Source organism: Loxodonta africana, chromosome 25 (genome assembly GCF_030014295.1).
Source record: "Loxodonta africana isolate mLoxAfr1 chromosome 25, mLoxAfr1.hap2, whole genome shotgun sequence".
NCBI lineage: Eukaryota > Metazoa > Chordata > Mammalia > Proboscidea > Elephantidae > Loxodonta > Loxodonta africana.
In genome coordinates, this window is record NC_087366.1 from 29006386 (window position 1) to 29031631 (window position 25246).

The 25246-nt window shown below is 37.8% G+C and overlaps 1 protein-coding gene across 18 annotated transcripts in view; it reads right to left on the bottom strand.

The window, feature by feature from the left end:
- The window catches only part of RABGAP1L (RAB GTPase activating protein 1 like), a 785265-nt gene that overhangs the window by 617462 nt on the left and 142557 nt on the right, over window positions 1-25246 (bottom strand). For 17 of the 18 annotated variants that reach the window (XM_023549257.2, XM_023549255.2, XM_023549261.2 and 14 more), the window contains one exon: window positions 5362-5428. The exons of the other annotated variant lie outside the window; for it this stretch is intronic. In XM_023549257.2, the coding sequence (XP_023405025.1) occupies window positions 5362-5428 (67 nt within the window). The remainder of the gene's footprint in view (window positions 1-5361; window positions 5429-25246) is intronic. 18 annotated transcript variants of the gene reach the window in all.

The following is a 25246-nucleotide window of genomic DNA, read 5'->3' on the forward strand; positions in this document are numbered from 1 at the left end:
AGACAGAAAGGGCCACATAAATCAGAGACTACGTCAGCCCGAGACCAGAAGAACTAGATGGTGCCCGGGTACAACCTACGACTGACTGCCCTGACACACCAGAGAACCCTTGAGGGAGCAGAAGAGCAGTGGGATGCAGACCTCAAATTCTCATAAAAAGACCAGACTTAATGGTCTGACTGAGACTAGAAGGACGAAGGACCCCAGAGGTCATGGTCCCCAGACCTTCTGTTAGTCCCAGATAGGAAACATTCCCAAAGCCATGTCTTCAGACAGGGATTGGAATGGACTATAATGTAGAAAGTGATACTGGTGAGGAGTGAGCTTCCTGGATGAGGAAACACATGAGACTATGTGGGCAGCTCCTGTCTGGAGGGGAGATGAGGAGGCAGAGGGGGACAGAAGTTGGCTGAATGGACATGGAAATGCGGTGTGGAGAGGAGTGTTCTGTCTCATTAGGGGGAGAGCAACTAGGAGTTTATAGCAGGGTGTATATAAATTTTTATATGAGAGACTGACTTGATTTGTAAACTTTCACTTAAAGCATAATAAAAATTTAAAAAAGAAAAAAAATAATAGTGTCTTGGGGGTTACTACTTAGGGACTACTGAGTTTCAGTTTATGGTGATAGAAAAATCACATTAAGAGTAGGGTTGCACCACCAACTAATGTAATTGTTGTCAATAAGTAGTACACCTATAAAAAGTTGAATTGGCAAAAGTTGTGATAGATACAAAAACGACAAAAAAAAAAAAAAAAGACTAGCTGCTGAGGTTGCTCATGTTCAACCAAATACCTCATGGGATTTCGTTCCTTGGTTTGGAAGTTTAGGGTCACAGTTTCATAGGACATCTCCATTAATTGGTCTAATAACATATTTAGTGCTTCCACTCTACCTTCTAGTTCATTGCATAGTGCCTGAGGTCTTAAAAGCTTGCAAGCGGCCATTCAAGGCCCAACAATCGGTCTCTATTCAATTGGAGCAACACAGGAAGAAGGAGAGTCAGGAACAGGAGAAGGAAATGGATGTATGACTAATTGCCTCCATGAACCACTACCTCCTTTGTCAGGAGACCAGAACTGGATGGTGTCTGGCTACCATTACTGAACATTTTAATCAAAGATTCTACAGAAGAACCCTGACGAAAAGGGGGAAAATGAAGAACAGAACTTCAAATTCTCATGGCCTCTAGGCTTTCTGGAGTCATGGAGACGGGATGAACCCCCAAAACTACTGCTCTGAGGTAATCTTTAAACCATGAATCAAAAATATTCCCTGAAGTCTTCCTAAAACTATAGTTTCACTTAACTAGTAAAGAATATCTCCCTTGAGCATTATGCTCTTTTAAGATCTATCTTGTATGGGATCAAACCAATAACAGCTACTTGAAAGTTTAGATAGAAAACTTAGGGGGCAGTGAGTTTATGTCAATGTGGGAGGAACAACTTAGAAAATGGTTGCACAACCCAAAGAATGCAATCAATATCACTGAATTGTCCAAGTAGAAGCCGTTGAATTGGCGTATGTTTTGCTGTGCATATCCTCAACAACAAGAAAAATGAAATAAGTTATTTTAAAAAATAATAGTTCTTATACACCAAAAGCCTTCAGAAAGGAAGGGAAAAAGGATGACACAAAGCTTAGGAGACACTGAGCTTCTGGTGAAGGTGATAGGAAAATTTGGGAGAGAATGGTTAAGAGTGATAGTTGAACACCATGATGAACACAATTTATGTCATTGAACTACACGTGAAGACTGCTAAAATGGCAAATGTTTTGTTACCTATGTATTTATCACAATAAAAAAATTTTTTTAAAGGCTATTTTGCAGAGTTAGTATTAACAGAAACAGAAGCTCAAGCTAACTATAAAGTTAACAGTAAAAAATATGACAAGCAATTACGACCATTTTTATTACCTACTGGTGTTCATCATATAAATTGACATTAATCTTGAATGTTTTAAAACATTAAGCAATTCTATAAAACTCTTCTAACACAAAACAATGAATTTGAATGTTGTTAGGCAAATCTTACTTTAGAAGAACATTTAACTTTTGTAAATTTTGGCAATATTTTTGAAACAGTTTTTAATGAAATAAATATAAAAATAAGAAAAAAATTGTAGGGGAGGGGCCTCAATAAATGTTCCTCCTCAAGTCTGGCATTTTTGCTATTGAACATAGAGACTTCCATCATGACCTGGCATGCTCCCAGCCCCTGCTAAGGATGCTTCTGCACACAATGTTTGCTGAAGAGTTCTCCTGATTCCTCTGCCTCCACCAAACCCCAGGCAGGACTGGCAGGATCAGGGACAGAGGCTGAGGGACATCTGGACAATAGAAGCTCTGCCCAAACCAGGTCAAGCTGGAACCACCAAAGCCCTCTTCTTAGGAAAATAACTAAGGAAGACAAAATGTGGCAGTTTGCAAGGGGAACATAGGTTGAAAGGGCCTAAGAGAGAGACTAGAGAGACACAGAAAAGTGAACTATTGTCAAGCTATGAAAAAGCAGAAGCTATGAGGTCAATTACACAAAGTGGAAGGTGAAACAGCCAGGTGGTACTAAAAAGAGAAGCTGACAGAAAAAGGAAAAAAAAAAAAAATGTAAGGTCATGCTAATCTATTTGTTCATTAAGCAAATATTTTTTGAGGACAGCAAATATCAAAGGCCTTCTGTGACACATGCTCTGTGCCCGTGAGCCCTCAGAGGTAAAGACAAAACAAAATGATCCTGGCCTAATGGAGCTGACAGTCTAATGTTTTTCAAGCAGCAAGTTATGAACCATTTGTGGGTCATAAAATTAATTTAGTGGATTATGGCCAGAATTTTCTTTTTTTTTTTTAATCAAACAGAATAGAAAAGAGCAGAGTTCATCACACATGTAAGGATTAAGAATTGTTTGATGAAAGGAAACAAGCAGTCCAAAGGAAACAAGCAGTCCAAAGGAAACAAGCAGTCCAAAGGATTTCACCAGCCTGAGACCAAAAGAACTAGATGGTAACCTGGCTAGCACTATCAGCCACATAGACAGGGATCACAACAGAGGGTCCTGGTTAGAGTGGAGGGGAGTGAGAATATATACATATATATATATGCATGTATATGTACACGTATGTGTATATATGTGTGTATATGTGTATATATATACATGTACATACATATATAGAAAGAAAAAAATCAAATTCATGAAAAAGATCAGATATTTACTGATCTAAGAACAGAGGAACCGCCAAGACTATCGCCCTTCGATACCCTTCTAACTTGGAACTGAAGCCATTCCCAGAGATCACCTTTCAGCCAACTGACAGGCCTATAAATAAACAAATAACACACGTGAGGAAAGTGTCCCTTAGAACAATCATCTACATGAGACCAAAAGGACAACATACGTCCAAAAGCAAAGATGAGAAGGCAGGAAAACTGGACGAACGGAAACGGGGAACTCAGGATGGTAAATGGAAGAGTGCTGGCACACTACGAGGATGGCAACCAATGTCATGGAACAATTTTTGTATAAACTACTGAGTGGGAAACTAATTTGCTGTGTAAACTTTCACCTAAAACACAACAAAATTAATTCATTAATTAAAGAATTGTTTCATGAAAACTTTTACTTTGGTTTTTTGTTTTTGTTTCCTTTTTTAAGAGAACAGAACTAAGGCTAATTAGGCAAAGTTACAAGGAGTATGATTTCAGGTGATTACAAAGAAAGAACTCTGTAATAGCCAGACCTGTCCCTGTCCCACAGGCTTCATTAAAAGGTAGTGAGTTCCTTTTTATAAGACTAGTGGAGGCTCAATGACCAGGCATTAAGATACCATGAAGATTTACAGCACTGGATAATAACAAATCACTAGTGTTGATAATTGTAAAAAAAGAAAAAATCATCCCGCTGGCCTATTAGTTGTGCAGGTAAGCCCAGTTCTCTTTTCAGAAGTGTCAAGTATTGACACTAACAAGCACTTCGATTTCATTATGGACTCTTACAAGTAAAGGACTGCTCTACAAGTGAGACAAATGAGACTAAGGGGCCTCAGAAGTTCACACCAGGTCTGTAATTCTATAATCTGAATTTATGTTTTATAGAAAAAATCTCTGCCAGTAAGTCAACTTAATCTTTTAAACTCTGAAGGACCATGATTAATTAGGACCTAGAAACGTCAAAGATTTTAATGCCCCAATGCTCCTGAACTACCTCCTCATGGAATTTTCAGGTCTCTGAAATGCTACAGCTTGCCTGAGGTAAAACCACATTCATTACCGATCCGTTGCAGAGAGAGATGGATCAATAGCTATTTTATGTTTTCATAGTCAGTGTAACTGATTGTCCTTACCTGACCTACCAGGGATAATGGTACCAACTCTATAAAAGCACTTAACCCATTGCTGCAGCTACATAATTAAAGGTCTGTTTTCCATCACTAGAAGTGAAGATAGCAAGAGCTCTGTTTTACTCCTATCTGTAACCCCAGCACCTCACACAATGACTGGCACACAATAGGTACCCAAAAGGCTGAAGGAATCATTCCAGTACCGTTAAGATAATCAGTGTGATGTGACCATTAAATAATTCAAGGAAAATTCTGACATACCGTGTGACATTTAACTGACATTTGCAAAGCTGAAAGGAAGAAAACATGGAGTGCTTGCTATCACTAAATATAAAATTTCAGTTACCTAAGTAAGGAACTTTATACTTACTCTAAGGTGACTACTTCCTATAACATTTCAAAACCACAAAGCAAATGATTTCATTAACTGCAATATTAGAAGTATTTCTTCTTAAAAGTTAAGATGGCTTGCTACTTTTACATCAAATACCAACTCCTGAATACATTTTAACCTTTAAGGGTATTCCTTAAACAAATACCACTCTTACAGTAGATATTGTTTGCTAAGGACAGATAACAAGAAGGAGAAATTCAGAAAGGGAAATGTTTTAAAGAAAACAAAAGCGTTCATCACAGCACTGAAATTAATAACAGTGCATTTAAAATAAATGAAAGGCACCATATTTTACTCTGGAGAGGTTTGTTATAATAATGTACTTGCTATTTTTGGCTCAAAGAAAAGATATCCTCTTAAGAAGCCAAACAGATGAATAGATGGGACATTGTCATAACACTCTCCTATTATTTGCTTTCAACCTGCATATGATTTCTTGGTGAAAATTTACCTAAATCTTTCCCTCACAACTAAGTTTAAATTTGAGTTTCCAAATTTAATTTTTATTATCATACAGCTCAGAGTAAGAAATGATTTTGACAATATGACAAAATTTTAAAATAGAAAAATATTTTTAGAAATATAAAATAGCTACCATCTATACTCGGTTAAGGTGCTTAAAATTATCATTACCATATCCAGTAAATGCATGTCACTGTTCTTCACGTTTCGACCTGGGCTTAATAACATTCCAAAACATCTGAAAATATTGAAAAAAACAGAAAGGAGAAATAAGGTATCAAGAATATATAGAAGCCCAGCGAGCAAAAAGGCCTTATTATAATAACTATACAATCTAAGCTCTGTACTTACAAATAGCTTCAGTTTTTTCTAGAAACACCACAAATAAGAATTCATTAAGATACATAATAAAATCGCATAGAAATAAATTATCTAAATTTCCAGGTCTTTTTTGCACGTAAAAGTTTACCAAGGATCCAAAACTGACATAGATACCCACTGCCATCATAGATAATGGTCACAAGTTCTTGATTGAAAGAAAATATGGTAGGGAAATACAGGCTGATCTCTAGGTACAAATGAGATTTTATTTGCTTTAAAGAAACATACAGGTCAAGATCAACAAGCCTAGTAAAATCAAGAAGGTTTTTAAAAATAGAAACAAGACACTGTTCTCTCTTTGCATCAAGCCAGATTAACAAAGAGCAACCTATTACCCCCGGCCCTCAACAGCAGTGGTTACTGAGTAGTGTGTAATGTTCTATCCTCAGTTAAAAAAAAAAAAGTTACATGAACCTTGGTACTAAATTGCTACATGTATGTTAGTAAAGATGTTATCCTACATACTATTTACTCTGTGCTTTCTGATGCTGGAGAAGCTTTAGGAATCCCATCAACACTACTGCTTTATTTGTAAAAGCTTTTCACAATCCCTAAAATTCACTTAAATGTAATATTTTTGTATTTGTTAGAGTATGTATGTTAGGGTACATTAACTCCACTTCACAGGTGAGAAAGTTAAGTCCAGAGACGTTAAACAACTTTCCCAAATTCATACTGTTACTAATTAGGTCGTGTAAGGTCGTGTAACTTGAAAGGCGATGTGATATTTCCAGAGTGTCCTTCTGCCAACAACGCACACCCACACTTATTAGAATACTTTTAATGTAGCTTTTCAAATTTTAAGAAGATTCCATGGAGTCTTTTGTAAGAAGAGTAAAGACTGTAACTAAACATGATAGAATTTTTTAAACTTCAAAATAGTGGCAACCGACCACTTGGTACTTCCTTGATCTTTGTTGTTTTCCAATGGTTTACTTTTCCAGTAGCACGCTTTTTATTTCGTGAACAAGATAAGCGATTGAGTCTATCCAAAAATATGCTTACTGAGTGGTAAAGCAACACATACATACTTCCCATGAGTGCTTGAGCAGGCTTTGCACAAGGGCCCTTTTGGTACCCGAAAATGATCAAGTACAGAGCAAACATTAAATTGATAAACTCTTAGGATAGCTTTCCAAATATATTATTAGGCCACTGAACAAAACATAATCTACTAAAACAGAAATAATTACACTCTAGTATTCATAATTTTATTATGATTACTTTACAGTGCTATGATCTCTCTCCTATGAGTTCCCATAATAGACATATATATATATATATATATCACGAGCAGCCTGTACAAATTAAATGGTAATTAATCATACAGTTCACTGTAGCATTTATTTCTTCTACTACTTGGAAAAAGTGGAGGACCCTCAGCGAGATGTACTGACACAGTGGCTGCAACAATGGGTTCAAGAACAGCAACAATTGTGAGGATGGCGCAGGACAGGACAGTGTTTCATTCTTCTGTGCATAAGGTCACTATGAGTCAGAACCAACTCCACAGCACTTAACAACAATAACAACAACTACTGCTTTAAATTCTCGCTAAGCAAGAATGAAAGATTTAATTCTTTTTCAGATAGAAAATTTGGTCTCTTCAACTAAGAAGTTAGGTCAGCAAGGACAGAAGGCTCTTCTCAGACTTCCTTCCCTATATACTTTCTATCAGCTGGCATCACTCATGGATTTTTTAAATGAATTTTCTATACTATAGGGTTTTTGCTACAAAACTATTATATACTCATTGTAATAAGTCAGAGAATGTCATGGTATATAAAAAAATAATAATTACTCCCTTCTCTCCTCAATCTCAGCTCCCTTCGAGACCAGTGCTAACAGTTTGGTATTCACTTTCCCTACTTTGCTTTTTTCGCAAATGTAAAAGTGTTATATTATTTTGTTTGTCAGGCACCTCCAGGCAAATGGTAAAATGAGTAAAATTTTATATTTTCTTAGCACAATAATTTCTATATGCAAAAGAAGTTTAAAACCCAAACCCACTGCCAGGAAGTAGATTCCAACTCCTAGAGACCCCACAGGGTTTTCAAGGCTGTAAATCTCTACCGAAGCAGACTGCCACATCTTTCTCCTGGGGAGCCACTGGTGGCTTCAAACCACCGACCTTTCAGCTAGCAGTCGATTGCTTTAACCACTGTGCCACCAAGGCTGCTTTGCATTTTCCTTAAATGGCAACACATATTTTGATCATCTCTGATGTGTTGCTTTTCTTCTGTCTTATAAATAAAAAATTCTGCCACAAATCAGCACTGTGATCTTACAGAAAGCACCTAATCCCTTTGGGCCTCCGCTTTCCTTATTTAGAAAAGGGGAGAGGTGTAATACATAAACTCTAAGGGCTCTTCCAGCACTAAAATTACAAAAATTTTTTTCTACCAAGTTATATTAGTCATTTTCGAAATTATACTTCATTAAAGCACACTAGGCTTCCCATGGAGCCCAGCAAGACCTATTAGGAAAAATGTGTCAGGAATTAGACAGATATTATTAGTACTACAAACATCTAATACAAATATTAAGTGTTTCATTGGGGAGTTCAATGTGTTCAACCTTCTCTTATTAACTCTATAAATAAGGAAGAAGGCAAACTGCTATTACACCTGTTTTCAAAAGGAGTTCACAGTCTAGGGAGGAAAATGAGTAAACTGGCAATTACAATCTGATACGTTAAGTTCTATGATAGCTGTAAGTACAGAATATTACCAAAGCACAGCAGAGACACACCCAAAGTTATTTATAATATAGTAAATAGCTGACCTGAGTCAAAATTTGAAATCTCCTGAGAATGAGATGACATCATTACTTGTAATGATGATAGTGCTACTGTTTACTGAATGCTTTAACCTTAAGCCAGTCATGTTCTTTCATTTACATTTCAAAATAACCCCATATAACAGAAGATAAAACTGGATTTTAGAAAGCTGATGTGATTTGCCCAAAGCCACATGGTTATTAAGTTATAGAACCAGGATTCAAGCTCATGTCTATGGGTCCAAAACACCATGGTCTTTCCATTATACCCTGTGTCCTCTCTAGGTTATCAATACAGAAGGCAAGAAAGCCCAGTACAAGAGACTTTAAATTCCCTGTGTGGTCCTGGGCAAGTTATAAACTTCAGTTTTGCTTTCCACATTTCTGAAATACAATATTATCTACTTGCATGCTCTCTATATCAAAATAAAGTTGAAATGAAAACACTCACGGTGAAAGTGCATTGTAAACTAGAACCTACTGCCATCAAGTCAATTCCGACTCGTAGCAACCGTATAGAGCAGAGTAGAACTGCCTCATAGGGTTTCCAAGAAGCAGCCAGTGGATTTGAACTGCTGACCTTTTTGGTTAGCAGCCTTAGCTCTTAACCACTATGCCACCAGGGCTCCATAAACTAAAAAGGAGTTGACAATTATAAATCATTATTATAATCAACACTATCACTAAGAAGAAAAAGTTCTGCCTTCCATAATACTTAACTCAGTTTTTACTCAAAACAGAGCTTTAAACAGCTTTTAATACGACGTCAACATTCGTAACAAACACTAAAAACTCTCTTAATCGAAGGAGAACGGAAGTGAGAAAAACAGAGATGTTATGTTACTATCCTGCATTAAGAAACTTTAATTTTTTTTTACTTTTTCCTTTAGTCCATCAAACTATTAGGATTCTATAGATTTCCATGAGGACTAAGGATAAAAACTAAGAAGGGAGGAAGGCGCAGAGGGAGGAGGAAAGGGAGAAAAACATCCGACCAATCATCAGTTGTTTCTTACTAGATTCAATTTTTGTTCTTAAACATGAAAAGTTCACCAAACTGTACACATAAAAATGGCTGAAATGGCAAATGTTTTGTTATATATATATTTATATATATATAAATGTTTTTATAGATATAAATGTTTTATATATATATAATGTTTTATATATAAATGTTTTATACATATAAAGGTTTTGTTATATATACTTTGTTATATAACATATACATATTATACCACAGTTGAAAATTGAAAAAGCATGACAGAAGAGGGTAAACAGAACTACAAAGAAAAAAAGCTATAATTCATTCATTTTCTTTCAGAAAAATATGCAAAAATACAAATTCTAGATAACTTAATAAAAATTGAAATCTCAGTCTCATCCTAAACAGACTAAAATGAACGGTTTGGGAAAGCCTCCTATATGAGTTTTTGGTACTATTTTTTCCCTTACTAAAGGGATCAAGTAAATAAAGATAATAGACAGTCTTTACCATGCATGGTAGGATGAAACCTTAAAAGTGACCATATAAAGTGAAACCATGCAAAAGTAGCCTTAATAATCAATGGGAATAATTATGATTATTCTTTGGAAACGCTGGAGGTGTAGTGGTTAAGAGCTACATCTGCTAACCAAAAGGTCGGCAGTTCGAATCCACCAGGCACTCCTTGGAAACTCTATGAGGCAGTTCTACCCTGTCCTATAGGGTTGCTATGAGTCAGAATTGACTCAAAGGCAACTTTTTTTTTATGACTGTTCTATGCCCTTTAAAATTTGTCAATATAAAAACTCTCTTACTGTTTTTAATATCTGAAAACACTAAAATGAAAATAAAAATAGTAAAACTCTTATTTACTTAGTATTTTATAATTTAAAGCACTTAGAAACATAAACAAAGTGTTTTATTTCTCTGAAAAACTTACCAAGTAGTTTCAACAGTGCTAAGGAGTGTTTTGTTTGAACAAAGCAAGGGAGAAAGTACTACAACCACTTTGTTCTGGTTACCAAGAAAAAATATTCTAATTAGGCCATATTATTTAACTAGCATGCCAGGAATAAAACTGCTCTAGGAAAAAAATATTTCACTCAATCATTCATTATTTGTTGAGCACCTACTACAAGCCAGACACTACTCCAAGCTCTGGGGATGTTGCGATAAACAAAATAGACTTGGAGCTTTATATTCTAGTTTATTATACTCTACTAGAGGGAGGCAGCCAACAAATAAACAAATATCTGAAGATATATGCAATGGAGAAAAACAAAGTAAGGTCAGAGCACTGACAAACACAAAATAAGTGGAAACGGGTCTATTGCTTTATCTATGATGGACATGGAAAGCTTAACATAGAGGGTAGCATCTGAGGAGAGAACAGAAAGAAGTGAGAAAGCAAACATCTAGGGGAAGAACACTGCAGACAGAGGAAACAGCAAGTGGAAAGGTGCATGCTTGGCCTATCAGAGAAGCTGCAAGCATGTCAGCTTGACTGGAGCACATGAAGTGGTAGGACAGGAACAAAGAAAGCAAAGAACCAGATCATAGATGGCCTGGGGCTTTTCTCTGAATGAAACAGAATACCATGAAAGGGTTTTGAGCAGAAAAATAACATAATCTGACCAATATTTTAAAAGGAACACTCTAATTGCTGCACTAAGAATGCAATAAAAGGGGCAAAGGCAGAAAGAAACAGGGACACCCATAAAACGCTACTGCAGTAATTCAACAAAGAAGTATCAATGGCTTGGAGCAGGGTCAAAGTGGTAGGAGATAGGGATAAGTGGTCAGATTCTGGATACAGTGGAAAGTAGAACTGATATGATTTACTCATGAGTTGGATATACACAGTGAGAGAGGAGGAAGTCAAGGATGACTACAAGTTTTTCAGTCTTAGTACCTGGAAGGACTAAGTTACAATTTAATGAGACTGGGGTAGACTGTGGGAGGAAGAGGTTTGAAACAGGAAGGAGAAGAGCTTTATTTTTTAACATAACTTTGAGATGCCAAATGGAGATCTGAATTGTTGGATACATCAGTTTAGAGTTCAAAGAAAAGCTTGGATCAGAAATAAAAATTTGGGAGGTATCCATGTATTTCAAGTTATAAGGCCGAATGAGAATAAGTGTGGTAAAGACTGCTGGAATAATGTCCTTGATAAAGCAAAATGGAATAAAATCTAATATACAAGTAGAAGCTGGCCTTAGGGGTGTGGAAGGCTTATCCAAAGTAGTAAGAGAGAAAGTAGACTATATGGATATAAATGAGAGAGATGGTAGATGAGGTGATGGAAATATCTCAAATTCTACACTTTTTTTTAAATTGTTTTATATAAGAAGAAAAGATCATCAGATGAGAGTAAACACGATAGAAGACATGATGGAGGTTTACAGAGAAGGTATGAAACACTTTTCTAAGGGGAAGGTAGAGCAGCTTGTCTAGAGAAATGAAATAGGACTGCTGTCCACTTGAAGCTATAGTCATGAACCTGAAGTGGATCCAATCAGCACGGTCACAAACATCTCCCCTTGCTGCATTCAGCTGCACAGCTGCTGGTGCGAAGGAGCAGAATGCTGGGGTTAACTAAAGTTGGGAATATGTCAGGTGAGTAAGAAGATGGAAGACAGGTCAAAGGAGTTCTGGGAAAATATAAGGGAATAATTTATAAAGATAAATAATGGCATGTAAGCTGGGAAGAAGGCAAGTGGGTGAGTGGGTAAGGATAAAAAAAACAAAAGCGTTACTGTCGAGTCGATTCCAACTACTGGCAACCTTATGTGTGCCACAATAGAACTGCTCCATTGGGTTTTTCCGGTTTCAGAAGTACATCACCAGGCTTTCCTTCCAAGGCACCTCTGGGTGGACTCAAACCTCCAACCTTTCCATTAGCAATCAAATACATTAACTGTTTGTAACACCCAGGGTGAGGGACAGTAAAAACATTTTAGGACCATAGTTTCATTGTTGTCAAATAATTAATGGGATTGAGGTTAACAGGAGTGAATTAGAGAGATAAGAGGTGGTTGTCAGAGAGTGGGATACTTGAAATTGCTATTATGAAGGGAGTGCAGTAATTGGTAATGATAAGTTCTAGAATATGACCATGGAAGTAGGTGATTAAGTTAAGACGGAGGACAACATGTTTGGACAGCAAGTGGTCAGGAAACTGAGAGGTCTTACTATCAGAAAAAATGCCTACACAGATAATAAAGTCATCAAGATTTGACATAAGCATATACTAAAGAGAGTGACACTGAGGCAGGAGCTAAAGTCTTTAAGGAATGATGCAAATCCCAGGGATTTGTAGATAACTGCAACAAGTGAGGGTTGCAGATGATAAAACCTGATGGCATAAACTTCAAAGCTCGGCATTTTTAAGGAAGAAAGAGGAACAACAGTCTGAAAGAAACATGGATATCTACATACCTCTGGGCTAGAGAAAACAGTTGTTGTGGACTGAATTGCGTCCCCCCAAAAGTTATACTGAAGTCCTAACCCCGTACCTGTAAATATGACCTTGTTTGGAAATAGAGGTTTTCTTACGTTAATGAGGTCACATAGAGTATGGCAGGTCCTAAGCCAAATCCCTTCTCAATTGTGTCTTATAAAAAAAGCAGAATAGACAGACACACATGGGGCAAGACACCATATGAAGAACAGTCTACAAGTCAAAAATGCCATGGAATGCCCAGGAGAGACCCTCCCCTAGAGCTGATGCCATGATTTAAACTTCTAGCCTTCAAAACTAAGAGACAATAAATTTCTTTTCTTTAAGGCCACCCATTTGTGGTATTTTTGTTATGACAGCACTTAGGTAACTAAGATAACAGGCATCATCTGAAAGGGTTGTAGAGGAAGCAGTAGACTCAGGGGAAAGCCAGGTTTTAGAAAGTAAAGGTAACACGCAAAAATGAAGTTGCGAATGAAATGAATTTTGCTGACGATGGGCTGTGAGTTCCAGAGTATGAAATGAAAAGCTTTAGGAAGTTGGGGAGGAGTGGGAGATGGGGGTCTGATGAGAGGATACACACAACCATGTGAGGATGAGGATCTGAGTAGTACTGAGGGATAGCCCAGGAGTCCTAAACTTCTTACAAGACCTGGGGGAAACAGGCAAAATAGAAATAGGTTATTTCAGTGAGGGTGGGTGTTGGGGGCAAGAAGGGGGGTTTTGGCAGGAGAATGCAGACCTCTGAAGCATACCACGTTATTCAGGCCAACTAGGGTGTACAAGCCAGGGGAGGAGCAGTATTACCACAGGAATGTGGAGCTCTGAGCGCCCTCTTCTCTTTATTGAGGTTTCTTACTCTTATTGTTGAAAGAAATTAAAGGCCTAAATAAATGAAAAGACATTCTGTGTTCGTGGACTGGAAGACTGAATATTATTAAGATGTCAATACTACTAAAAGTGATCTACAGATTCAATGATCCCTATCAAAATGCCAACAGCCTTCTTTGGGGATATGGAAAAGCCAACCCTCAAATTCATATGGAATTACAAGGAGCCCAAAATAGCTACAAAAAATCATAAAACTGATCAATTTTGTTGTTTTGTTTTTTCCTAGATATGTATTAGAAACTTTTATCTGTGGGTCTGGTTAACTTAATTCAAAAAAAAAAAACAACTAAACCTGTTGCTGTCAAGTCAATTCCGACTCATAGCAACCCTACAGGCAGAGCAGAACTGCCCCATAGAGCTTCCAAGGAGTGCCTGGTGGATTTCAACTGCTGACTTTCGGTTAGCAGCAGTAGCTCTTAACCACTAAGCCACCAGGGTTTCCGTTAAGTACTGTCTAATTCCATTAGATACTATGAGTTAGTGTCTAATTAGGAGAAAAAATACACAATAATTTGAACAAGTTTATAATAAAAGAAGTATCGACTATAGAGAGTAACTATAAAGCTAAAAGGAGAAATCTAAAGAACAGCCTAAGCCTGAAGGAGTATACCCAAGGAAGATCAATTTGGAAGGGGGGTCCCCTCCCCAAGACTGGCATTCAGGTCTCACTGGAGAAGGTATGAATGTGGTCTGATCAATGGCAAAGAAGTTTGCTGGATTTCCCAGGTAAACTGGCCCACAATCGCCAGGTGGGCAGAAAACAATCCTTTAGGGTGCAGGCAGGTAGGCAGAGGAAATGAGGGTCCCCAGAGCTGGCTCACTGGTAGGGTGGGGCAATGCCTGGGGTACGCACTATCCACAGAGGCTGTAGGAGGGCCTCACTGAACCAGGTCCAGGGATAAGAGCTCGCAGAGGGACTACATACACTGGTGTACAGCAGGCACAGCTGGAGCAGAACACCACTGGATGCCCACAGACCTTTCAGCAAGAGCAAAAATACAACTGCAGCACACCAGAGTCAGGAAGAGAAGGCCCTTCTCCCTGCAGTGCCCCTTCAGCACCCTCTACTGACAGAACTGAATATTGAGCCTGTTACAAAGAAGAAATGCTTAAAGCTCCATAAGTGCTGATGAATCACGTAAGAGGGCAGATTTGGAGCTGAGAGGCAATACGGTGATAACTGGCATAACCACACTCATTGCCATCAAGTCAATTCTGACTTATAGTGACCCTATACAGAGTAGAGCTTGTCCCATAGGGTTTCCAAGGCTGTAGTCTTTATGGATGCAGACTGTCACATCTTTCTCCTGTAGAGCAGCCAACCTTTCAGTTAGCAGCCTAGTGCTTAACCACTGAGCAGCCAGGGCTCCTGATACCAGGCATAAGATCTAGTTAAAATACTATTTTCTTCTAATTACTTAATGGCCAGGTTAGGAATCCAAATTTCTTAAGCCAATAAATTAAGAAATCATACTATGACTTACAGAAGGATGCAAAAACAGCTCTACAGTAGGTCTGTAGATTGTAACAACGTCAATGTCCTCCTTTTGATGCTGCATGATAGTTATGTAAGATGTTACCACTGAGGGAACGGGGGGTGGGGGGAGAGTGTGGGCCTCTCTGTACTATTACTGCAACTTTCTGTGAGTTTATAATTACTTCAAAATGAAATGCTTTTTTAAAACATGAACTCCAAGACATCTAAAATGGAACTTATAAAAACATATTACCGTAAACAATGTATGTTTTCATTGGTCATATAAAAAAGCATGTCTCAAAACATAAAGCTGAAAATGTAATATATAATAACAGGTACATATAGTGCTTTCTCCCCACCACTGGGTGTCAGCAGAAGCCAACAACAAAAGATGCTAAAAATTCTATCCTAATTAAAGTTCCAGTACAATGGCTGAGAGAGTTATTCAAACTTCCAATTATCCACTTACCAAAAAACCTGATAATGCAAATAGCTCTCTTCAACTGTCACTTGAAATCATAACCAGGGAACAACAAAAGTATTTTTGTATAAATAATACCTTTTTCCTAAGAAAAAAGAGCGTTACCTTACCACAGCCTTGAAGGAAGACACAGCGCAAGAAAGCAAATGAATAAGCTCATGGAGCAACTTTTAAAATATTATCCAGAATATGGGTCACCCCACTAATTTTTTCTCATGTTCAGGAAAGGGAGGAATTTGTCCTTTAAAAGATATCCCTAACCAAAAACAAACCAAACCCAGTGCTGTCGAGTTGATTCTGACTCATAGCGACTCTACAGGACAGAGTAGAACTGCCCCATGGAGTTTCCAAGGAGCGCCTAGCAGATTCGAACTGCTGACCTCTTGGTTAGCAGCCGTAGCACTTAACCACTACGCCACCAGGGTTTCCAAAGATATTCCTAGAATATCTGCGACTCCTGATGTACTATTTGGTATAAGAGAATAAAACATGAAAATCAAATTAACACCTAGCCAACTTAAAGTAAGCGACTTGAGCTTCTTTCCATATAAAACTGTAACAACTGGCTAGAGTAAAGGCAAAAATAAGTCCTAAGTAAATTCAGCAAAAGACCCTCAGAATGGTCCTAACATCAAATTAGATCCATCCAAACATGATAAACAGTCCAAGTTCTACCATTCATCTATTTTGGTGATGTCAAATCACACCAGAAAACTGTTTGCTCCAGGAGAAAAGAGTCCCAAGAGATTTGTGTTTTGTTTTTTTTTTTTTCAGTATTCCTTTGCTATAATACTTTTTCCTTAAGGAAGTAACACAAAGAAACATACCTCTCAAACACTTATTCTATGAGGTATGGTACTCATCACTTCGGTTCCTTACTATATGGTTTTTGCTATAAACCAGCAAGCACAAATTAAGAATTTACTATTAAAACAGACACATCTCTGAATCACTCTGAAAATGATCACACTGCATAGGTCTTAAATCTATTGCTCCATATGGTCTGTTTCAATCACTGCTAGCAATGATGTTATATTTTTTCCTAATGTATATGTGATGACACATTCCCCAAAATCAGGGTCAGATTAGAATGACTTATGGAAAGGCTTCCTTTCTAGCAGTGTTGGCCCATGTTACTCAGTACGAACTACAGTGTGTCCTTGCTGTATCTAATAATTTTACTCTGCTTGCTGTATCAATACTTCATTCCGGTTATAAGAGCAAGCATCAGGGCAGATTCTTGGGAACAGAGTAATTTGATAGATATATGGTAAAACCCTTTAAGACAAAAATCTCTTCCCAACTAACCTGCCACAAAGCCTGAGATTACTATCATTAGACACCTTTTCTTGTTAGGAAATTGTAAACAGTATTGTAAATGCATATGGAATTATTTGTTCTGAATCACTGTATTACAAAATGAGAGGTAACACTTGGTAAAATCAACCAGTCATGAAATTAATACAGCAAAACCTGAAGTTTCCCCTCATCCTTCTCACTTTCTGAGCAGCAAGCATAACTCACAAACTATTCAAAGCATCCAGCTGCTCAGTGTGGATGCTATGCAATACTGCTAGTAATAGTGAATTTTAAAAGCTAGAAAATAAAGCTTTAAAAATCCCTATCAATTTAGTAGTTTGTAAGAAACTGCTGTATAACATTTCTAGATGGAATGATACCAAAACTCACAGGAATCTCCGCTGGTCAGGGACCAAGATGATCACCATTTCTGCTTTAGGGGCACCGAAAGAGCTCGACCTGATTGGAACTGCACACGTTAACGCTTCAGATGGACCTGCTCAACAATTAGGCTCAGACCGCCCACATTTCACACATTTCAGATTAGAATCATTGTGCTTTCTCTCCTCATTGTTACTGTTGTGTTTCTCTTCTACAAATCAGTCAGCTTTTCTTCCAGGGCATGTTGCCCTAGATTTGACATCTCTGAGCAAACCCTTGGTTGCCCAAAAATCTATGTCCTCGCTTTCAAATTCTGCTAGACATGTACCAATGTCACAGATTCAAAGGTGTAAAGAATTGTCTTGACAAGATTGCCACCTACTGGATTATCATAAATTCAGCCTTTTACATTATGTAATTTAAACATTTTAAGTACCACATATAACCCAAAAAAAAGCAAGGGTTTCTTTTTCCAAAAGAGGTAAGTCCGAATATTTACAAAATCTTTCATAATGCAGAAAATTCAGTCTGTTATCTTGAACAGAGTATTGTTTGGGAAAAACCCAGTGATCTAAGCAATCTCCGTCAATTCTAGTTTGGATGTTTATAGAGACCACCTGACAGACACAATGAGTGAAAAAGGAAGCAAAGATTCAGTTATCAGTGATGAAAAAATTCCATTAAGGATACAGTTGCACAGCCAATTAACACAGTTGCTGTCAATAAGTAGTACACCTGTGAAAAGCCAAATTGGCAGAAAGTTGTGTGATAAATATATCTACAACAACAATAAAAAAAAGACTAGCTGGTGAGGTTGCTTATGTACAAGCAACACCTTATGGGATTTGGTTCCTTGGTTTGAAGGTTTAGAGTCATGGCTTCATGAGACATTCCCATTAATTCGTCTAATAACGTGTTTAGTGCTTCTGTTCTACCTCCTAGTTCACTGCTTAGTACCTGGGGTGTTAAAAGCTTGCAAGCTGCATTTCAAAGTACAACAATTAGTCTCTATTCACCTGGCGCATCAGAGGAAGGAGAGTCAGGAATAGAAGGAAGTGGAATGTGTGGCTAATAGTCCCCATGAACAACTGCCTCCTCTGCCACGAGACCAGAAAAACCAAATGGTGCCCAGCTACCATTACTGAACATTTTGATCAAAGATTCTATAGCATAATCCTGATCAAAAGAAGGAAAATGCAAAACAGAATTTCAAATTCCCATAGAATCCAGACTTTCTGGAGCCATAGAGGTGAGATAAATTCCTGAAACAATCATCCTGAGATAATTTTTTTAACCTTAAATCAAAAAATGTTCCTTGAAGTAATCTTCTTAAAACCAAACAGTAGTTTAGTTAACTAGTAAAGAATGTCTGCCTTGAGCATTGTGCTCTTTTAAGACCAGTCTATATGCGATCAAGTTGACAACAGTCACTCAAAAGATTAGACAGAAACCTTAGGGGGCAGTGAAGTTATGTTATTGGGGGAGGAACAACTCGGAAAAGGAGGGTAAGAATGGTTGCACAACTTGAAGAATTTAGTCAATATCACTGAATTGTACATGTAGAAGTTGTTGAATTGGTGTATGTTCTGCTGTGTATATTCTCAACAACAACAAAAATAAATTATAAAAACAAAAGGAAGTAAAGAAACTTAACATGGATTTAGTCATTATTGCTAGAATACAAACCCACAGTTGCAAGTGTAAGATACTGTTATGAACAAGATTAGTTATATTAAAGTAAAAGCAATATAGTAAGTGATTACTAAGCCCTGCTGGCACAATGGTTAAGCACTCCTCTGCTAACTTACAAGTTAGCCGTTTAAACCCATGAGCAATTCCACGGGACAAGGATGTAGCAGTCTGCTTCCGTAAGGATTTATAGCCTTGGAAACCCTATGGGGCAGTTCTACTCCATCCTATAGAATCTCTATGAGTCAGAAGCAATGGCTAAGTTTTTTTTGTGTGTTTTGGGTTTTTTTTTTTTTTAAACATATTGAAGGAATTTAAGGAACAACTTCCCTAAAGTTATACAAATAAGTACTAGTGACTTAGGTAAAAATTTTAATGACAGCAACATATACTGATTCATAAGTGCTTTATCTCATACAACTCAGGCAAAAACTGACATAACATGCTCTGGAAAAATGCCTTAAGATTATTCAAAAAGTAGCTCAAGTGGTGATGAAGACACTGACATTAAAATGATTGTGAAGAGTCTACGTAAAATTGCTTTATGAGTATTTGTGGCCAAAAAGCATCATTTGTAAGTCATTATTCTGTGTAATATATTTTCAACAAATACGTAAATGTTTAACCAAATTAACAAAGAAAATATTATAATTAGGCATTCAACAGTTTCATCTGTATCTGCCAAGGTTTCTACATTCAAGCTGATTGAATTTGGAGCTTCTCAGTGGGCAAAGAATGGGTTGCCTTATATTCAGGCAAAGTATCGGATTAATATACTATTTAAACATAAAACTCTTAAGATTTTAAAATAATATTTATTAAAAGTTAAATTACTCAACACAGTTACTTACTGCTTCTTTGCCTGTGTAAATGCAGACCTGTTCACTAAAAGCTGCTTTTTCTTATGCCAGAAAGTAAAGAAGAGCTCAAAAAAAAAAAAAAAAAGGCCATGTCATAAGGACATGGGGCTTGAAAAGGATCCCACTGGCCAATTCTGGGACAAATTGAACACCAAAATAATTAAGTGCAGCAATGAATTAAAATCCAATTGTCATCGAGTTGATTCCAACTCATAGCGACCCTACAGGACAGGAAGAACTTCCCCATAGGGTTCCCATGGCTGTAAGTCTTTACAGAAGCAGACTGACACATTTTTCTCCTGCAGTATGGTTGGTGAGTTCAAACCCCCCACCTTTCGGTTAGCAGCTAAGCTCTTCACAACTGTACTGCCAAAAACCTGTTGCCATCGAGTCAATTTTGACTCACGGCAACCTGATAGCACAGAGTAGAATTGCCTCATAGGGTTTCCAAGAAGCAGCTGGTGGATTCAAACTGCTGACCTTTTGGTTAGCAGCCAAGCTCTTAACCACTGTGCCACCAGGGCTCCATATGAATTATAAGCCTCCGGGGAGAAAAAATATTCAGCAGTATAAAACAATGATAAAGAGATAAGTAAATGGAAGAGAAGGGAAAGCTCTTGCTTACAGCAAAGTGCCATGGGTTGACCAGTAAATGTAGAGGGAGTACAGAAGTCAGAAAATTATCATTTCACAATCATCACAGGAAAGATTGGATCAGGAATGAATCATCAATAACTATTAAATTGAAGAGGAAATTCTGATAAGGACTAGAATATTTTCATGGTCTTAAAGTGTCTCCCCACAGACTATTAGTTGCAAGGGGAGAAAATAGTAATTATATGGTGAAGAAATCAGACATCTTGACTGGGTAATCAAAATTAACATCACCATTAAGGGACAAATGGATATTGAGTGGCTCTTGATGTGATACCCTCTGAAAGACACAACATCATCTATACACCAATATATGATCTGAATCTAACCATGAGGAAGTATCAGACAAACTCAAAATGAGCCATGTATATTAAAAAGGGGAAAAGGAATGTATTCTTCAAAAACACCCATGTTCTAAGAGACATAAATCGTTGTGGAATTGCTCCAGATTAAAGGAAGCTAAAGACATATGACAAGTAAATGCAGTATTTTAGCTTTTTTTCAGAAGCTCAGTGTCCTCAGCAGAACAAGGCCCTAGGCCAACTGCAAAACAGACCATCAACTGTTCGGATGCAAGTTCAAGTTGAAGCTAAAGAAAATTAAAACAAGTCCACAAGAGCCAAGGTACAATCTTGAGTATATTCCACCTGAATTTAGAGACTATCTCAAGAATAGATTTGATGCACTGAACACTAATGACCAAAGACCAGACAAGTTGTGGAATGACATCAAGGACTTCATACATGAAAAAGCAAAAAGTCATAAAAAGACAGGAAAGAAAGAAAAGATCAAAATGGATGTCAGAAGACACTCTGCAACTTGCTCTTAAACACAGAATAGCTAAACTGAAAAGAAGAAATGATGAAGTAAAAGAGCTGAACGGAACATTTTAAAAGGGTGACTCAAGAAGACAAGGTAAAGTATTACAATGAAATATGCAAAGACCTGGAGTTAGAAAACGAGAAGGAAAGAACACGTTCAGCATTTCTCAACCTGAAAGAACAGAAGAAAAGCTTCAAGACTCGAGTTGCGATATTTAAGGATTCTACGGGCAAAAAACTGAATGACACAGGAAGCATCAAACGAAAATGGAAGGGATACACAGAATCACTGTATCAAAAAAGAACTGGTTGACATTCAACCATTTCAGGAGGTAGCATATGATCAAGAATCGATGGTACTGAAGAAAGAAGTCCAAACCACACTGAAGACACTGGTGAAAAACAAGGCTCCAGGAATTGACAGAATACCAACTGAAACGTTTCACACAGATGGATGCAATGCTGGAAGCACTCACATGTCTATGCCAACAAATTTGGAAGACAGCTACCTGGCCAGCCAGCTAGAAGAGATCCATATTCATGCCCATTCCAAAGAAAGGTGATCCAACGGATGTAGAAATTATCAAACAATATCATTAGTATCACATGCAAGTAAAATTATATTGAAGATAATTCAAACACAGTTGCAGCAGTACATCAACAGGGACCTGCCAGAAATTCAAGCCAGCTTCAGAAGAGAATGTGGAACAAAGGCTACCGTTGCTGATATCCGACAGATCTTGGCTGAAAGCAGAGAATATCAGAAAGATGTTTACCCGTGTTTTATTGACTAAGTGAAAGCATTCGAATGTGGAAATCATACAAATTGCAGATAACATTGCAAAGAATGGTAATTCCAGAACCCTTAATTGTACCCATGCAAAATCTGTACATAAACCAAGAGGCAGTCATTCAAACAGAACAAGGGGATACTGCATGGTTTAAAATCAGGAAAGGTGCCCAAGACTATGGCCCCCTTAAACCCCGCTAACTCAGAACTGAAGCCACTCCTGAAGTCCACCTTTCAGCCAAGGACTAGACAGGCCTATAAAACAAATAATGACACACGTGAAGAATGTGCTTTAGTTCAATCAAGTATAGGAGATCAAATGGGCAACACCAGCCCAAAAGCAAAGATAAGAAGGCAGGAAGGGACAGGAAAACTGCATGAATGGACACGGAGAACTCAGCTTGGAATGGAGGAGAGTTTTGACACATTGCAGGTATTGCAACCAATATCACAAGACAATCTGTGTATAAATATCTGAATGAGGAACTAATTTATGCTATGAACTTTCATCTAAAATGCAATAAAATTTTTCTGAAAAACCAGGAAAGGTATGTGTCAGGACTGCATCCTTTCATCATACTTATTTCATCTATATGCCAAGCAAATAATCCAAGAAGCTAGACTATATGAAGAACATGGCATCAGGACCAAAGGAACACTCATTAACAAACCTATAATATGCAGATGACACAAACTTCCTTGCTGAAAGTGAAGAGGACTTGAAGCTCTTACTGATGAAGATCAAAAACTACAGCCTTCAGTATGGATTACACCTTACATAAAGAAAACAAAAACCCCCAACTGGATCAATGAGCAACATCATGATAAACAGAGAAAAGACTGAAGTTGTCAAGGATTTCATGTTACTTGGATCCACAATAAATGCCCATGGAAGCAGCACTCAAGAAATCAGATGACATATTGCACTGGGCAAATCTGCTGCAAAAGATCTCTTTAAAGTGTTAAAAAGCAAAGATCTCACTTTGAGGACTAAGGTGCACCTGACCCAAGCCAAGGTATTTTCAACGACCTCATATGCATGAAAAAGCTGGACAATGAATAAGGAAGACCGAAGAAGAATTGATGCCTTTGAATTGGCAAAGAGGATTGAATATACCATGGACTGCCAGAAGAATGAACAAATCTGTCTTGGAAGAAGTACAGCCAGAATGCTCCTTAGAAACAAGGGTAGTGAGATTTCATCTCACTTACTTTGGACATGTTATCAAGAAGGACCAATCCCTGAAAGAAGGACATCATGCATGGTAAATTACAGGATCAGCCAAAAAGGGGAAGAGTCTCAATGAGATGGACTGACATAGTGACTGCAACAACATGCTGTGAGGGTGGTACAGGACGGGGCAGTATTTCATTCTGTTACACATGAGGTCGCTATGAATCAGAACCAACTCAATGGCACCTAACAACAACAACAGTGAATCCTGAACTGTAGAGGCAAATGACAGTATTGGGTTAACTAATAAAACTGGAAGACAAAATGGTATTTTAAGTAAAAGTATTGTATGAATCCTAATACTGCTTAAGCTGGTAACTATAGTTTGGTTAAGGGAATATCCCTATTCCTAAGAAATACTCACTGAAGTATTTAGGGCTAAAGGGCCATGCTGTATGTAACCTACTCTTAAATGGTCCAGAAAAATAGTTGTACGTGTGTGTACACAGAGATAGAGAGAGACTGAGAAAGTAGGTGCAAAGCAAACGGGATAAAATGTTAGCAATAGATGAGTCCAAGCAATAGCAATAGATGAGTCTGAGTGAAAAGTATACAGATATTCTCTGTACTAGTTTTATTTTTGTAGCCTTTTGTAAGTTTGAAATTATTTCCAAATAATGTTTTACAAATTGCTATAACTAATGCTACAAAATGTAGAAGGTTGCTGCATGTAAAATCTAATCATTATTCTTTTGAACTAAAATATTCAACATCAAGAGTATCTTTTATCTTCAGCTATTTTCATCAACTCTAAAAAGCCATCAATTTTAAAACTCACCATTATATTTTATATAATGAAGGAAAAAAAGGTGACAACTGTAATTATAAGATGCCATAAATTATAAAACGCACTCCAATTACAAGGATGTTAAACACGAAAACACACAATTTGAAATTGATAAAATATGGTTTTCATATAAGGGTCAAACTTCACAAACAATTATGAACACATGCATGCATCACTCTGACAAGATGCTGAATAGGACTTTTTCTGTTACCTGGATATTGGCAGCAGGATACAGAGATCGAATAAAGTGGATTTTTTAAATACCCTACATTAAGAAGAAAGCTGCAGACAACTGAGGGCCAGATATCTCCTCTCAGATGTAAGAGGGGCAGAGGTGGCCAAGGTACCATCAGCCAACACCTCAACTGTCACCCACCCTCACCCCAGTCTAGAGAATGAGGAAGAGAAATAGCGGGAGTGGTCACAGCATACAGTAGTCTTAGTGAAGGGGCTTTTCTTTCTCTTGATCGTCACCAATTTCTCCCAGTTTTCTAAGTCAAGTGAAAAAGGGCTCTGAGACAGTAACACCTAAGGATTCAGGGTCCTTGAAAAAGAGGGGAGACCAGCATTTTCACTCCCTAGTATGATGTTTATCCTCAAGGAAATGGCCATGGTAGACAACTGGAACATGACCCCTTGAGTTTGGGGGTATGTGTGAACATGTAAGCGCATGAACTTTGGAGACTTGCAGGAGCAACCTATACCGAAATGGTAAGCAGGAGCAAGCAACATGCCTGGGAAGAACAGGGGAGGTGCCCCCTAGCCACAGATTCCCATAGCACTTGGAAAGCACAGAAGAGGACCTAAGCATATACAAAGGAACACTGAGGTCAGAGGAGGAGCCAGGAGCAGCCGGCCAAACCAGATCAAGCCAGAATGAGACTACCAACAGGCAGCCATTTATGTAAGACCACCCCAGCTAACTTTTCTATTCCACCTCCCAGCCTGAAGAGTGAAGAGTAAGAAGGTATATCAGAGGACACTCTACACAAAGTTGGTGTAGGAGGGGGAATGAAAGATCAGACCATACCACACCCCACTCAAAGTCCCTTGAGCCCAAGCTTTACTGGTGTTGTGGGGAGAAAGAAAAT